The sequence below is a fragment of the Caloenas nicobarica genome, chromosome Z (assembly GCF_036013445.1).
Source record: "Caloenas nicobarica isolate bCalNic1 chromosome Z, bCalNic1.hap1, whole genome shotgun sequence".
NCBI lineage: Eukaryota > Metazoa > Chordata > Aves > Columbiformes > Columbidae > Caloenas > Caloenas nicobarica.
The window spans coordinates 59815759-59832376 of record NC_088284.1 but is presented as its reverse complement, the minus strand read 5'-3'; the positions used below and the strand labels follow the sequence as shown (position 1 = coordinate 59832376).

Below are 16618 nucleotides of genomic sequence, written 5' to 3'. Positions count from 1 at the left end.
TTAGGTAGTTTGCCTGTATCAGACTCTTGGTAATCCACTCAGCAAGCTAAGTACCCTCAACAGCATGCATTCTCATTTTCTAATGGCAGATGATGGGACAGTAGGCAAGTATGGGAATGAAATAATGCTCAGGAGGAATTTGGAGAAGTACATATCACTTCAAAAAATACACACAAGTATGTACTGCTGCGGTCAGCTTTATGGCAGAAAAACCTGTCCTTTAAGTTCTGTAGGTACTTGACGTTTCCTGTTACATGTTGTACATCTTCATTTGCCATAGACTTCACTGAGGTTGAAAGTTATTAATTGCACGTGTCTTGAACTTTGAATGTCAGGAAAATGAAAAGGACAACATTTTTATAAAGTGTAATGCATTTGAGCATTTTAGTTTCTTAGTTGTAGAAACACCTAAATGCTAAATTATTTAGTAAGTACTGAGCATTTGCTTACTTTGCAGTTTTGCATGGTCTCTACATGAGCACTGAATAGTTTCCCAGCATTTTGCTAGGTGGAAAAACGGTCACATTCAGTGGAATTTGAATCCTTCCTCCCCGGTTCCTTACTTATACCCTTATCACTCTTCTATATTGCAAGCCTATGACCTCCTCAGGTACAGAAAAAAAAGACTGGTTGTGAAAGGAATACATTCAGCCAATGTTTGTTTGTCAGATTGCATAACTTCTATAGTTTGCTTATACAATAACCCAGTTATGGTATAAAAATAATAAACGAAATATTTATTACATGCACAAGTATTTATGAACTAGAATGTATACATTTTTGGTGGAAGTTCACACTTACCTAGTGATTTAAATCTTGACTTATGTTAGAGAGACATTAACAGAGTTATCATGCTGAATCCTTGTTTCCTTTATCTGCTCACATTATAGTATTTACAAACTTAGATCTAACTACCCAATTTTTAGTGTGTTACTATTTAGAACTTTTCACTTAGGCTCTTATATCTTTTCTTACTATGAGTTTTTGCAAGTCAGAGTTTTTTCGTTTGGTTGGTTTTGTTTTTAGGATTTTTTTCTATTTTATTGCATCTTATTTGAAATTTATTTCTTATTGTTAAAAAAACCACCCTGCTGCTGTAAAATTTGAGAAACTCTGTAAAGAAGTGCCTGATTACTTTTCTATATGCGTAGATAACTGGATATTGACAATATTTCAAACACCATTGATGTCCTTGTGTGTGAGAGCTATTGAAAAGGACAGAGAGATATTCTGAAGAATGTTTCTTCTTTCCAATGCTAAGGCCACGTACAATGTTATTAGGAGGTTTTCATGGTCTTTTCGATCTGGTTGCAGATGTTCTGTGAAAGTCTTAAAAAGTGTAGGTCAAATTAGAAATGGTGAAGGCCTGGTTTCGTCTCAATTGAACCATGTATGAGACTCCTTCATGAGTATTTATTTACCAAATGTTCTGATTTTTTAACATGATCGAGACCTGTTTGTAACTGGTTAGGTGTGTTTTGAAACAGGAATGGGCCAAGGTGTACCCGTGGTTGGGCTGGTGGTGGAAGGAGGCCCCAATGTGATCCTAATGGTGTGGGAGTATGTGAGGGCCAGCCCAGCTGTCCCTGTGGTGGTCTATGAGGGCACTGGCAGAGCTGCAGATATCCTTGCTTTTACCCACAAACACACGGGTGATACAGGGTGAGTAGTGGCATAATGCTCCTCCTGCTTGGTCTGTCATATTGGGAGGAACCTGGAAACACCTGTCTCAAGACCGCTTAGATAATTCCTAGTGCTTCTAGTAATGACCCCTCCATTGTCTTTTGCTGGCTTTTACTTCTGTGAAGTGAGAGCAGAGTTTCTTCCTTCTCTGCCTCAAACTAATGCTGGAAAGAATTATTCTGCCAAGTTTACTCAGACTTTTTTGAAGAGAAAAAAGAAACTGCATCTAGCTGTTTTGAGTTATTGTAATGTTTTGCACCTTTGGCAAGGGACACTGCTGGGTGACCCCAGAGTGCCTGCTTGGGTTTTGACTCAATCCTTTCTCCTGCCATCAGTATTCTGTAAGTGGGCTTGCATCTGCGTCGAACAAAGCTGTTGAGACTAGGGCTGGGGTTAGTTGCTGTAGGAGCCTCAGCCTATGGTAGGAGAAGGACTAAGATTCCTTGGCTTTGGCTTTGGTTTACCCAGTGGTAATCCAGATCTGTCATCCTTGTCTAGCTGTAACTCTTAATGTCACCTCCAGTGCAGTGTAGCTGCACTCTTAAATCTACCTTGCTGAAACTTTTATGCCCAAAATGGAAATATATATATATTTGTAGAGCAAATAATAACAATAATAATAATAATAATACTTTTGTGAAAGTTTTTCTAAGTCAAAAGGGCTTTTTAAAATAAAAAATCAAATTTTAGAAAGGTGACCTGGGTTTGTTCCAGTTAAAAAAAATGAACAATTTAATAAACTTTATATCCTAATAGTTTATTTATTATATTTTCCAAGTATTCTTTTAGGGGGGTGGTATTTTCTCTAGTGTGTTGTACTGAGACCTTCTTTCTTCACTTGCCTTTTCTTCTGTATTTTTTTATCTTTTGAAAAAAAGTCCTACCATTTCAAGAGTAAATGAAAATATGGACAGAAAGTTTAACAGAAAGATAAAAGAGGGGGAAGAAATGGGAGAGGTATGAAGCCTAATGAACGCATAATGAGTAATTTAATTTTATCCCTGCATGATTATTGAAAGAAAAAAAGATTGCTAAACTTTTAGTGGTTTTTAGCTGTATATTCACAGACAATCCTTTGAAAATTCTTAAATTTTTCCTTTGTCCTGTTTCCAATAGTGTATATTTATGGTCATAACTAATGCCTGTGTGAATAATAATTTATGTTGTGGGCTGCCTTTGCTTTGTTTTGTTGAAAGAAGACAGGAATAAGTCAACAGAGAAGTAGAAATAGAAGAGATTTCTCATACATCTCTGCTTAGCACAAGTTTCATCTTTTGCTGAGGTGTCATTTGGGCTAGTAAGTAGTAGCTAAAAATATTCTTGCTTGTATATCTGTTTTTCAGGGAGCTGCGCCCTCAGGTGAAGGAGGAGGTCTTAGTGATGATTCAAAACACATTTAGCTTGGGACAGAAACAGTCCAGTCATCTATTTCACATTTTGATGGAATGTATGGAGCACAGAGAGTCTGTGAGTGGGGTTCACGCTCTGAGTTTAGGGTGTCTTCGTTTGCTGTTATCTTTGCTGTTTCTTTGGTGGGTTGGTGTGGACACAGCAGTTGTAGAAGTAATGGTGTTAACTCTATTAAAAAGTGCTAATTTATGTATTGGGTAGCTCCACAAAGCCTGTTAACTTCTGAAGTCTCAGTGGTTGCTTATGAAATGACAGTTTTTCTCATTTTAGTAGAAGGCCAGACATCAGTTTTTGCAGGAAAGATCAAGCAATTCCTACTTTTTTTTTTCTTCTGTACTAGTGTCTTATTTGTAATTTAGAAATGTTTCTATCCATTCTTCTCCTCATGACAGGTGCTAGAACTTCTCTCTGAGTATTGAAATGTTCTTTAGAAAGGTGCTGGCATGTTTAGCGGTTCATTTGCAAGAAGAATCATAGAATGGTTTGGATTGGAAGCAACCTTGAAGATCATCTAGTTCCAACCCCCATGCCACTGGCAGGGATGCCTTCCACTAGACCAGGCTGCTCAAAGCCCCATCCAACCTGGCCTTGAACACTTCCAGGGATGGGGCACCCACAGCTTCTCTGGGCAGCCTGTTCCACTGCCTCACCACCCTCACAGTAAATAATTTATTCCTAACAATCTAATCTAAATCTACCCCTTTTCAATTTAAAACTGTTAATCCTTGTCGTATCACTGCATTCCCTGAAAAAGAGTCCCTCCCTATCTTTCCTGTAGACCTCCTTCAAGTACTTGAAGCCTGCTATAAGGTTTCCCTGGAGCCTTCTTTTCTTCAGGTTGAACAATGCCAGCTCTCTCAGCCTGTCCTCACAGGGGAGGTGTTCCAGCCCTCTAACAATTTTCATGTCCCTTCTCTGCACCTGCTCAAGCAGGCCCATGTCTTTCTTGTGCTGGGCGCCCCAAAGTTGAATACAGTATTCCTGGTAGGGTCTCAAGGAAGCAGAGTAGAGGGTGAGAATCACCTTCTTCGACCTACTGGCCACAGTTGATGCAGACACAGGGTGCAAATTGGCTTTATGGGCTGCAAGCACCTGTTGCCGGCTTATGTCCAGTTTTTCATTCACGGATACCCTCAAGTCCTTTTCCTCAGGGCTGCTCTCAATCCACTCATTGCTCAGCCTGTATCCCTATTTGGCATTGCCTGGACCCACGTGCAGGGCCTTACACTTGGCCTTGTTGAACTTCATAACATTCACATGGGCCCACCTCTGAACCCTGTCAAGATCCCTCCAGATGGCATCCCTTCTGTCTAGAGTATCAAACACAGCACTCAGCTTGGCGTAACTTGCACACTTGCTGAGAGTGCACTCCATCCCACTGTCCATATTGCTGACAAAGACGTTAAACATCACCAGTCCCAATACCAACCCCTGAGGAATGCCACTCATCACTGTTCTCCACCAGCCATTGACTGCAACTTTTTGAGTGTGACCAAGTGGTCAACCTGTCAAATCCCATGTCTCTCCATTTTAGAGACAAGGATGTTGTGGGTGATGGCATCGAATGCTTTGCACAACTGCCGGTAGGTGACATCAGTTGATCTTCCTTTATCCACTAACGCTGTAACCCCATCATAGAAGGCCACCAGATTTATCAGGTATGATTTGTCCTTAGTGAAGCCATGCTGGCTGTCACCAGTCACCTCCTTATTTTCCATGTGCCTTAGCATAGTTTCCAGGAGGATCTGCTTCATGGTCATGCCTGGCACAGAGGTGAGGCTGACCAGCCTGTAGTTCCCCGGGTCTTCCTTTTCAGCATTTTAAAAATGGGGGTTGTTTCCCCTTTTGCAGTCACTGAAAACTTCACTGGACCACAATGACTTCTCAAATATGATGGAGTACCAAGTATTTGTTATAGGAACAATGACAATTGTAGCAATGATCACTAAAATAGAAACTACCCAATGTGGTTTTATTGTTTTTTGTTTTAATTTATTTGAATGTCTGTTTTCTAGTGGAAAACTGAGTAGATATCAACCATGTTGCATTTTTACGTTTCTCAGCTTTAAAAGCCACTCAAAAGGAAATAGACTCATGTTCTTATGCAGTAAGTTGATGCCAGTTTGCCTGGGATGCCATTGTATTAAAAAGCAAAATGGTATATTTTCTGTCTGAAACAAAGGAAAAACATGGCTAGGCTTTTGCTATTGTTTGTGTTGAAATGTGTATGATTTAATCTACCACAGCCCTTACCAAGAAGAAATAACTACAGACTTCTCTGCCTCACCTCAAATAGTATACTTCTGCAATTCTAACAGATAACCATATTTGATGCGGAATCAGAAGATCAGCAGGACATTGATTTGGCAATTCTGACTGCACTCTTGAAAGGTATCTATCTAAAATTATCACCTGTTTTCATCTGGCATACAATCCCATTGGCTTACCTTTTCAAAGCAAAGAGTAACACCAATGTATGAAAACCGCTGGGTCTTTTGCTTGTTTCCTAGGTACAAATATGTCTGCTGCAGATCAGCTAGGTTTGGCATTGGCCTGGAACCGCCTAGATATTGCCAAGAAACACATATTGGTTTATGGACAGCACTGGAAGGTACTATTACCTTTTCATTTTCGCAGTGGCTCTGCACTTTATTTTGATGATTTACATTTGTCAGGCTTTAACTGAGGAATATTTTGGTGCTTGGAGTCAGTCTTCTGGAGTAATCATCTTTGGTTTTGGAGAGGCATTATTCTTAAGATTGTGAAGTATTCAGCTGCAGAGTGAATCAGATGAAAAATCAAACAGATTTTATTTCCCTAGAGAAGAGGTGATATGTAAAATTCCTGTAGTTTTTTTCTGCTAGCTTTTCCAAATAGTTTCAGTGGCCCTTCTGGACATGTGCTTCTCAAGCCTGTGTTGACAATCATTGGTGGTCAACGATATTCATCGTAGACCAGAGCACGCTTTTCTCCAAACAAGTAAAGTCCAAAGGAGTCTTGCCTCTGTTTTCCTAGCTCTAGTCAGAAATACAGAAATCATGGTCCTTTATGATGTTACCAGGTAAAAAAAAAGGTAGAATTAACTGTGGTAACATGGCATCAAGGCATTATTTCAGGTATTGTTTCTTGGTAATAGCCGCCATCAAGGCAAGCCACTATTTAGACCTACATTAACTATATGCATGTGAAAGAACAGTAGCAATTGAATCGGTCCTATAAATTGCATTTTTCAAACTTTCAGATATAATCTGGTATTTAAGTATAATCCTTCCTGAGTGAGTTTTTGTGTACATAATATGATTTTTATAGGTGATAAATATAAAACTGTATGTGCCTCAACACATGCTATTCCCATTTGTTATGAAAGCAACCATTTTCTTCAAGAAATTATATCCGATAATTCCAGAAGTAGTTTTTAAGTTTTCGCTTCCAAGAATTACAAGGTTGATGTTTCCAGTCCCGAGTGCCTTTCCTCTTTTCCTCTTTACAATGTATATTTTGGAAAATCAACAGCGAGGTGGTTTTGGTTTTGTTTTGTTTTGGTTTTGGTTTTGCTTTGTTTTGTTTTGTTTTTGAGTAACCATAGCTGGTTGTTTGATAGAACAAAAGAGCTGAACTTATCACCAGTCTGTATTTTCATGTGGCGTGTAAGTCTGGATACTTGGAGGACTATGCCTGAGATGTCTACAGCTGGCCATCCCTGAATTAAAGGATTTTTTGTGTTATTGTTACCTCTTCCGGCTCAGTTCACTATCTGTGGAGACAATCACGTCATGTTCTTGCACTAAACCTAGTAAAAATAAATGCCCACTGAAAGGCAAAGAAGGAAATTGCTGGTTTAATTTTCAGGATTTGAATAGTGTGTGAATAATAAGGGATATGCTAAGCCTGGAACAATGAAGTTAGAACAACATGTTGAATTGCTCCCTGCTGAGAGAGCATTGTTCACTCTGCGAGCTGAATAAGACTAAGCCCTCTGGTGAAACATAGTATATGATTGAGCAATGAATAATTGTACCATGGTGATGAATTATCTGATAACTTTTTGAGTGTTTTGACTGCATAATGTTAACGGTGTTTTTGTCCAATGGACTTTTGTTTTTATGGATTATGGAAAAGATTTGTGTATATACAATGATGTGTGCATATTTTTACCTTTATGATTTTTTTTACAATACCCTGTTATGTTTTGACTCTATGAAAGAAAACATGTTTTTCCACAGTGTCTTCTTTCATTGTTTTATAGCATGTACATTTTTTATTTGTGTTTATTTAGTTTTTTTGCCTTCAACAACTCTGCTGTGAACTGTTGATAAGCTTTACTGAAGCACATCTGTGTAAGATATTAAAGGAAGGGGAACACCATCTATCTTACTGCTTGAAATTCTATACTATTGGAGTAAGAGTGAAGCATTATGCTTTTGCCATTTTTATCACTGAAGATATATGTTGGCAAGGCCTGTGAGTCTGCATCATTCCTTTGTGTTTACATGAGAAGTGGGCAGGTGAAGCTTACTTTGACTGGTGAATTAGTATAAATGATATAAAAATAGAATCATAGAACCATTTAGGTTGGGAAAGACCTTTAAGGTCATCAAATCCAACCATAAACCTAGCACTGCCAGGTCTACTACTGAACCATGTCCCTAAGTGCCACCTCTGCATGTCTTTTAAACACCTCCAGGGATGGTGACTCCACCACTTCCCTGCGCAGCCTGTTCCAATGCCTGACAACTCTTCTCATGAAGAAATTCGTCATAATACCCTGAAGCACTTCAGTCTGTTCTCCCTAGTAACAAGTGACAGGACAAGAGGAAATGGCCTCAAGTTGTGCAAGGGGAGGTTTAGATTGGATATTAGGAAAATTTTCTTCACCAAAAGGCTTATCAAGCTTTTGAACAGGCTGCCCAGGGAAGTGGTTGAGTCACCATCCCTGGAGGTGTTTCAGTGTAAGTGTGGTGCTTAAGGACATAGTGTAGTGGGACTTGGCAGTGCTAGATTTATGGTTGAACTCTTGAAGGTCTTTTCCAACCTAAAAGATTCTGTGATTCTATGTATATGGGAAATGACAAATAACATTTTCCTAGTAACCACTGCTTTGTCACAGAAGGTTTTCGAGAACTATTGCATAGTCTTCCCCTTCACTCCTGGCTTTCCCAAGGTGATTATCTGTTCATTTTTTCCATATTTCTGACAATATTTTCTACTCTTCTGTGTACTTTTTTCAGGTCATAAAGTCATCTCTTGGTATAGGCAGACTAACACTGTACTCAATATTCAAGATATGGTGTTCTTCATTGAAATATTTTGTGAAATACTAATATTTAGACATTCTGTGTTCATCTAAGTATAAATCCTAATAGTCTGTATCCCTATTTCACTTGTTTCCAACTTATATCCAGCTTACATTAGTGCTTTCAGAAGATACGTCCACTAACATTTTTTCTGAGTTAATTTCAAGACTGACGTGCAGGTAGGGTTGTTTCCCAGATGCACATTTTTTCACATTTACCAATACTGAATTTCACCTCCTTTTTTGGCTGGTTAGCTCATATTATGAGATTCTCCTGTACCTCTTCCCAATCAGTTTGATGATGATGATAATTTTTTTATCATCAGCAAGTGTTGTCAAAGTGGTATTTAATATGTGGAATTTTCTTGGTCTCCCACCACTATTAATAATCCTTTTCCATACCATTTTTTCAATTGTTAAACAATTGGAGGACCTTTTTCCTTGTGACAGCTTAATTTGTTTAGAAGTCCTTCAAAAAAGCCATCATCAAAAGCCTTTGTGGGGATGCAAACATCCTGTGTCGATCAAACAACCTTATCCTGCCAAAATTCTGGTAGAGTTCTGATTTCATTCTACAAAACAACTTCCTTGCTTCCTCTTACTCTGCTGGATTTACCCATGTTGCTATTATTGCTATTCCTTATTGTAGTTTCATTATATTTGTCCTTACCAAGTTCTAGCTGTATTGATATGCCATACTTTGACAAATTGTACACTCCTTTGTCTTTTTCAACAATTCGCATATTCTCTACCATCTTCCATTCTGCTGTTAGGGAGGCTGATTCCTGCTGTACTTCAGTTCCCCGGTAACTCTTAGGTGAATACCACCCGGTCCAGATAATTTGCTACCACTTTGTGGATTACTTCTGTAATCTTTTCTACTGACACTTCAATTTGACACAGTTCCTCAGATTTGTCTGCCATAAAGAACAGCTTTGATGTAGGACATTTCCTCACATGTTCTGTAGTGAGCAGTGAGGCAATGAATTAATTTGCCATTTCTGCAGTAGCCTTATCTCCTTGCATGTTTCTTGTATAGCTGGGTCATCCTCTGGCCTTACAGATTCACTGGCAGTTCCCCTACTACTTCTGATTGTTTGAAAAAGATCTATGTACCTGTTCATACCTATTTCAGTGCAATTGTTCAGCACCATTTTGAATGAAAAGTCTATGTCAAATAATGAGTGTGTTCTCCTCTTCAAGTAAGATGTAAAGAGCTTGTAAAAAACAAGCTTTACATCTCTTGTTGCTTCTCCAACTAAAAAATAGAATGGCATATATTCCTGAAAGTTTTTCTTTTGACTAAGGAGGATAAAAATGTTAACAATATTTTCTTCTTGCATTGTAAAAGAATTTAGAATGAAGAAGAAAAAAGAAAATGCACAAGCAGAGTTTTAAAGTTTGCTTTTGACTTAGTTGCTTTCTTAATTAAAGAGGAGTACCTCTCTGACTGTTAGGGTCTGCCAGACCTGCAATTTCCAGGAGCTACGATTCGGATAAGATTATTGTGGTTGTGTGTTCAAATTTTGAATTAGATATTTCAGGAGAAATTTTTAAGTGATTTTCAGTGCAGGCTCAGTATTTTTCTATCTATTTAAGTATTTTAAGGGAACATGCACAATTACGCACAGGTTGTTGCCATTTCTTTTTAGAATTTTGATCCTAAAAGTTCAGAAGGTAAAGATTGTACCTGCTGCAACTATGTTTCTGTTTAAATGTCAGCTCAATCTCAAAAGTACTTTGCAACAAAGAATGTCATTCCAGTAGTTAGCAGAGGGCTGTCTAAACCTCTTTAGACATGCTGCCAGCACAAGGAATGACTGCTGGAGGAAATTTAATACAAGAATGGTCACTTTGAGGTATTTCTGGAAGAAACACCAATAATTCAGGGACAGGGCACAAGTTTTCTTTTCACATGTGACAATTCTGTAACATTTATTGCTCATCTTGTAATATCACTTCTGCCATACTTAAGTACATGGAAAGGACTAACTTCACATGCCAAGTTAGCACTAGCACCTGCCCCATTTGTGAGCCAGAGCCCTCATTCTGCTCACCACACTGCATTTTCTGTGCATACATGTTCTGTAAAAATTCTTTATATGGATTTATATGAACCTCATATGTCCAACTCCCTTGCTGTTTTGCATGTAGAAATCCTGCTGAGCTCTGTGCATGTGCCGTGAGTAGCGTGCTTTCACTGTTTGGACACTGTTGTAGATAGACCTCTGCTTCATGGTGTCTTTGAGAGAGTTTATCCTAATGCAGATTCTCTCTCATATTTGAAAAGAAGTCTGCTTTAAAGAACTTCGAGTTCTATAGAGATATCTTGAAATACAGTACCTTGAAATGGCTTTTGTCATATGTCAAAAAAGAAGGGCTTCCCTCCGCCCCCTGCGTTATCATACATTAGCTTCTGAAGTGAATTAAAGAGTAGGGAATGTATTATCAGAGTCTGGTTGTAAGGTTAGACTTGTAAAAGTCTCTACAGACATTTGGGTTATGGAGACTCCGTTTTACTTCCCCTCTGGGTTGGAGTTTTTACACAGATGCTTCCTCCAGCATATTTTTCTTTTGTACTCTGCACTTTAAATATACATGAAGACAAATCATTGTGATAAAGGAATCTCTAGCTGTTCAGGCATGTTTTATTTATTTCCAAAAGCAGATAATAATTTTCTAAGCTTTTCCTTCATCTCTGTCCTTCTGGAGGTTGGTGCCTTGGAACAGGCAATGCTGGATGCTTTAGTGATGGACCGTGTGGATTTTGTGAAGCTCTTAATAGAGCATGGAGTGAACATGCACTGTTTTCTTACCATATCTCGCTTGGAAGAACTCTACAATACAGTGAGTATTTGAAATCCCAGTGTACAGCTCTAGATAAGGATGCCTAGAAAGAATACTGTTTTGCTTCATTAAGCCACATTTTTATGAAAGATTTTTGAAAAAAAAAATTAAAAATTAATGAGTTTTGATCACTTTTTATTGTAATGTTGGATTTTTGGATTGGTATCCAAGCTTTTTATTTTCAATTAATTGACATGAATCAGACTGAGTACTCACCCAAAGCTCATGAGAAATACATTCTGATTTTAATCTGGTATGTGATACATGCTTATCTTCCTGAAAATGATATGTTGTTTAACTAAGTGATACCAACTTCTTTCTAGAATATGTCAAGATTTAAGATAGTAGAGGTGTTGCAGACTGGTGTTGAAATGTTTTTGAACAGGTTTGTGGGGAGAGTTTGAGTGTAGCTTATGCTGAAGATCCTTTAGCTCTTTTCTTTTGCAGTATTTATTTTCTAATACAGAGTGATGTGTTTATTTACTGTCTTTTCTTTTCACACCACAGAAGCAAGGACCATCAAATCTACTTTTGCATCACCTAGTTCAAGATGTGAAACAGGTAATAGATACAGGAAAGGCTGGAGAGCAAAGATGGTAGCTTACAACTTCAGTGTCCACTGGCATACTACTATTAGGTAATACAGAGGAATTTTATGAATAGAAGTGACAGGTTCATTACTATGCTCCTGTATCTACTAAATGGTTTTATCTTCATCCCACTGATCCCCTTAGGCAATTAACTAGCACACTACTACTGAATGCTCCCAAAGGTCCTGTACCTTAATTTCAAAGCCAAGCAGTTCATCTAGATCAGACTCTCTCAAGTTACTGAAGTGACATTATGAAATGATGGTAAAGAAGAATTCGTGAATTAGTGCCGTAATTATTCTCATTGCTTTAAGGTTTTCTTTTTTTTCCCCCAAAGCTAAAAAAGTCTCCCCTTGTTGAGCAGCAACAAAAAGATACTGCGACAAGATATATTATTATAATGTGCTGGAGAGAACAGAAGGTGGCAGTGGATGACTACTGCATGGAGCACTGGCTCTGTTAGTAGTTTAGTCTGTCAGCCTCATGACTTAGCTACACAGTCAATTTATTTTGTGTTTCTGTTATGTATTATACCTCACAGCACTGCTTAGCCAGGAAGGGATGAGCTGTTCCTTCTGCAGCTATTCTCCATTGCAGGAGATGCCTAGATCCAAAACTAGATCAATTGGCTAATTCTTTCCAGGGTATGAATGCTAAGGTAAAATGTAACGGTAAGTCTGACTGTTTGCAGAGTTCTGTGGTCTCAAGTATTGTGATTTTATCTTCCTATTGTGAGTGAGTTCCATGTCAGTCCCATTTATGGTTCTGTAGATAGGTGTAGGGTAATCTGATCTCCACAGCAAGCTACTTTCTGTGTTTTCCCGTACTGATGGACGTATTTGAGATCTAATTTATGTGACAGATCTGGAAAATCTCAGTGTTGAAAATACATTGAACTTTTCCAGGCTGAAAAGTCTGTCTTTTTCACTGATACTGAAGAGATTTTCTCCTTGATATGACTCGTCTCCTAAAACCCATAGCCTGGTAATATCTAAGGACACTCTGGAAAAACTCTGGGTGTGATCTAAAGGGAAGCATTTGGCACTTATATGGAATAGGGGAATTTAGGTAGAAAATGGGTGCGCAGTCTCAAAACTTTCTACACTGTTGGGTAAGCTAAACTCACTTTAGACATGCAAACAGATCTAAACACTGAAAAGCCTTTTTCACCTGAACTTCTGTAAGTATGCATAAGTGCTCTGTGAATGGGTTGAGCAGTTGCACTCTTATTGAATACAGTACCGCAGTAGGTAGGACAGCCACCAGGGTGATGTGACTGTGAATTTCCCAGTATTTTCTCCATTAGTGTGACCAGCTTTACTGGTGCTACATTTGAATGGAGATACATGGCAGTCTTCCCTGAAAGTGTAAAATGTGCTTCTTAGTGCAGAATATTATCTACAAGTACAGGTAGTCAGAAATACTTGCCTAACGCTCAATGACAGAGGTGGCAAGCTCTTTCCAGTGAGATATACTTTTGCCCCAGAGTGCTCGGCATATTGGTGGCTTCTGTTCCCCAGAACAGGCAGTGGTCCTTTAAAGAGATGTGATGAGAGAGTCTTGAGCCTCTACGAGAGATTACCAGTCTCCAAGAATTACTCTACAACATTAAGTACATGCTTCATCCACTTCATTTTTAATTAATGAATTGGCTTAATGAGCAAATCATACCCTACTAGTTTTCTCTTGTTATGAGAAGAAGACGACTTTTATTAATCTCTCTGGCTGTTGGTGATTGACCTGAAGAACCATTACCGTCGCTGTCGAATGCAGATGGTCTTGTGAACATTGCAATATATGTCCCCATGTGTTGTGGGTGCAGTGGACTGTAGACATCACACTTTTCAGGCTGAAAATGTGGATGTGCCTGTGTTCTCCCTCCTAGAGGAATTTCATTTGCCTAATGAATGTGTGCACTTTCCTGAGAGATGTAGGAACTTTTAGCTCCACTTTCTTCCAGACTCCCCTCATAGTGGTAGGGCTCTGACATGTTGAATGTTGCATATAATAGCATCATGAAATGCTTGTGACATTTGGTGTTTCAGAATACCCTTTCCTTGGATTACAAGATATCACTGATTGATATTGGGCTGGTGATAGAGTACCTCCTTGGTGGAGCTTATCGGAGCAGCTACACAAGGAAGCATTTCCGAATTCTGTACAATGATCTCTACAGAAAACACAAGGTAACTTCTGTGAAATGACTACCATTGGTCACCAAGAAAAGCCAAACATGACACCTGAAAGTAGCTCAGGTTGTCATTGTGGTTTGTCTGAAGAGTATCACTTAAATATAGGCCATGCTTGCCTGCTTTATGAACCTGTTTGCCAACTGTGGAGAGATTGCAAATGAACCAGACATCCCTCGCCAAACTACTTCCTGCCCCCCGAGAACACCGGTGATTGTTAAATTAACTATTTGTTCAGTGAATTTACCTTTGTGCTCGGTAGTAGTGTTGTGTTCTTTGTCTGTCATGCATCAGTAAAGATCAACAAGGCTGTACCAACCACCGTTTTCCCTTTTGCAAAGCATTTGCATGTTTCTACTCTTGCAACTTGAACCGCCTTACAGAAATACTGAATTAAACAGGCATTGAACAAGACTTAGAGCACGTCAGCATGACATAGTGAAGAGCAACATGGAGACCCCTGACCCAGATTTTGAGCAAATGTCTTAACCTTTTAGAAGTGCTAATGGGGCATCCTCCAGCCCAGGCCAGTGAGATACGTTTGCCTGGCAGAGCTTTTTCCTTGATGTGCTGGTCATCACAGGGGAAGTCTCATGCTGCATGTGCTAGGCTGCACCTGTGGTGCAGTGGCTTTGTTCAGGCAGAGGGTTGTGCTTGGACATGCTTGCCATTCTGCACCTTCTAGATGCCTAAGGTGTTTCACTGTATGGCATAGCATTGTGCCATGTCTGCATATCAGTAGCATATCACCTCTACAAACAAACAAACTGCCTCAGAACAACAGTGTGCAAACATACTGGCATTTCCATTTTCCTCATTGACTTTCCAAAACGAGTAGCCCGAAAATAGCCTAAACTTCTCAATAAATTAGCTGAATATCATTCTCATCATCACAGAAACAGCTGATTTACCACATCAGAATTCTCCCTGGTTTTTGGAATAGAACTAGATTTTAATTAAATTACTTCCATATGTTAAAAAACAAACAACAAAAACCTCTCATCCCAACATACTACTTTCATGACTAGTAGAAGTACCTCAGAGTGATCAGGGAAAATGGGAAGAAATAATTTCTTAGAGTGAATAGAAACACACAGGCAGAGCTTTCTGGGTATCTCTGACTTAATACAATGCTTAAAAAGAGATATTTGAGCAGTTGTAATACTTTTCTCTGTATCCTCATGAAATAAGACCTTAACAGAGATGAATGAAACCACATAATCGTGTAACTAGGAACTTCAGGGAAGATAGTTAGTGATTCAGCTGGTAGCATTATTCCCTCTCCGTCAACACTGAACAAAATGCCCAGGGATTCTAGACATGCCATCCTTCAGAGGAAATGGTCAGCAAAAAGTTCAGAGAACTTCTGTCTTCTAAAGGATTTATGTCACTTTTTATAAGGGTAGGAATTTGCAAGAGCTTCCAAGTTGGGTGATTCCAATCTGGTACAAGTCCTGTTGTTGTAATTGTTGGATGCTATTGGGGAAATGAGTATTTTGAATTGAGAGATTCAGAAAAATATATATATATATAAAGTTAGATGTGAAACAGGCTATTTTTTCCTTGATGGTATAAGCTCCAGTGGTAGTTCTAGTGATTGCTGACGCACTAGTCTTGAATAACATCAGTTTCTCCACACACCATTGCAATCAGAGATAAATACAGGCAAACTTCATCTCTAATTTGCATTTTTCTCCTTGTGTTTTATGGTATGCCTTTGGATCTAGAGAGTGCTCTCCAGCTTTTCGCAGAGTCTGTCTCACTCCCTTCATCAGAGTAATCAGACGGGTAGCAGAATGGGATCTGCTGAAAGTACTTTGCATTCTCAGTTCTTCAGAACAGCACAGCCTTACAAATACAAGGTAATATAATTGCTTATTCTAGGCTTTGCTTAGGACATATTTGGCTGCTAATAATTTTATTGAGAGATTTTAGACATATGTTGGTCAGGCTTTAGTTAACATAATTCTATTTGAATTCCAGCGGAAGCAACATTTTACTGCTTATTGTTCATGAAGTACAGGTGTTGCAATTTTAGTGTTGAAATCAAGCTCAGACTCCTCCTGTGATACCTTTTAACTTCCACCCATGTGTTGCTAAGGCCTTTTGTTCACTGAAACATAATATCACGAAATTTCTGAACATCAAGCCTGGATGAAAGCTCTTCTTATTTGGAAGCAACAGTAGGAATTCTCTGACTTTCCCGATGCTTTCTCATGATTGCTTATTAAAGTAACTACAGTAAGCCTGCAAAGAAAAGATACAGTTCTGATATCTGGAAAATGATGACAGAGTATTTTCTTTCAAAGAAAGAATGATAACAGAGCAAAGATTGTCACATATATATATATCTGGCAGACAAAACATAAAGTAGAATGAGTTTAAATGGCTTTATTGGAATTAGCCTGAGCCAAGATAAACCCATTATAGCACTGGGACAACCTCACTTATACCAGTGAGACTTTGCCTTTAATGGAAAAATATCCAGATACGAATGTATAGCAAGTTTACGTTACCTTTGTGGCAGGCAGTAAAATTATATTTTAAGTATCACAAGTCCATGGTGTATGTTTCAGTCTACTGATTGCTTTTTCTCCTGTCATGAC

General features: G+C 38.7%; 2 protein-coding genes across 2 annotated transcripts in view; both read left to right on the top strand.

Moving 5' to 3' along the window:
- LOC136002457 (transient receptor potential cation channel subfamily M member 6-like) overlaps positions 1–1666 on the top strand; it is a 28319-nt gene extending 26653 nt beyond the window's left edge. Inside the window, exons 7-8 of the mRNA XM_065657519.1 lie at positions 5–176; positions 1488–1666. Coding sequence (XP_065513591.1) covers positions 5–176; positions 1488–1666 — 351 coding nt within the window. The remainder of the gene's footprint in view (positions 1–4; positions 177–1487) is intronic.
- Positions 1667–4851: 3185 nt separating this feature from the next.
- Positions 4852–16618, top strand: part of LOC136002096 (transient receptor potential cation channel subfamily M member 6-like) — a 31089-nt gene continuing 19322 nt past the window's right edge. Inside the window, exons 1-7 of the mRNA XM_065656928.1 lie at positions 4852–4866; positions 5412–5484; positions 5604–5704; positions 11099–11233; positions 11741–11794; positions 13869–14009; positions 15740–15874. Of these exons, the coding sequence (XP_065513000.1) occupies positions 4852–4866; positions 5412–5484; positions 5604–5704; positions 11099–11233; positions 11741–11794; positions 13869–14009; positions 15740–15874 (654 nt within the window). The remainder of the gene's footprint in view (positions 4867–5411; positions 5485–5603; positions 5705–11098; positions 11234–11740; positions 11795–13868; positions 14010–15739; positions 15875–16618) is intronic.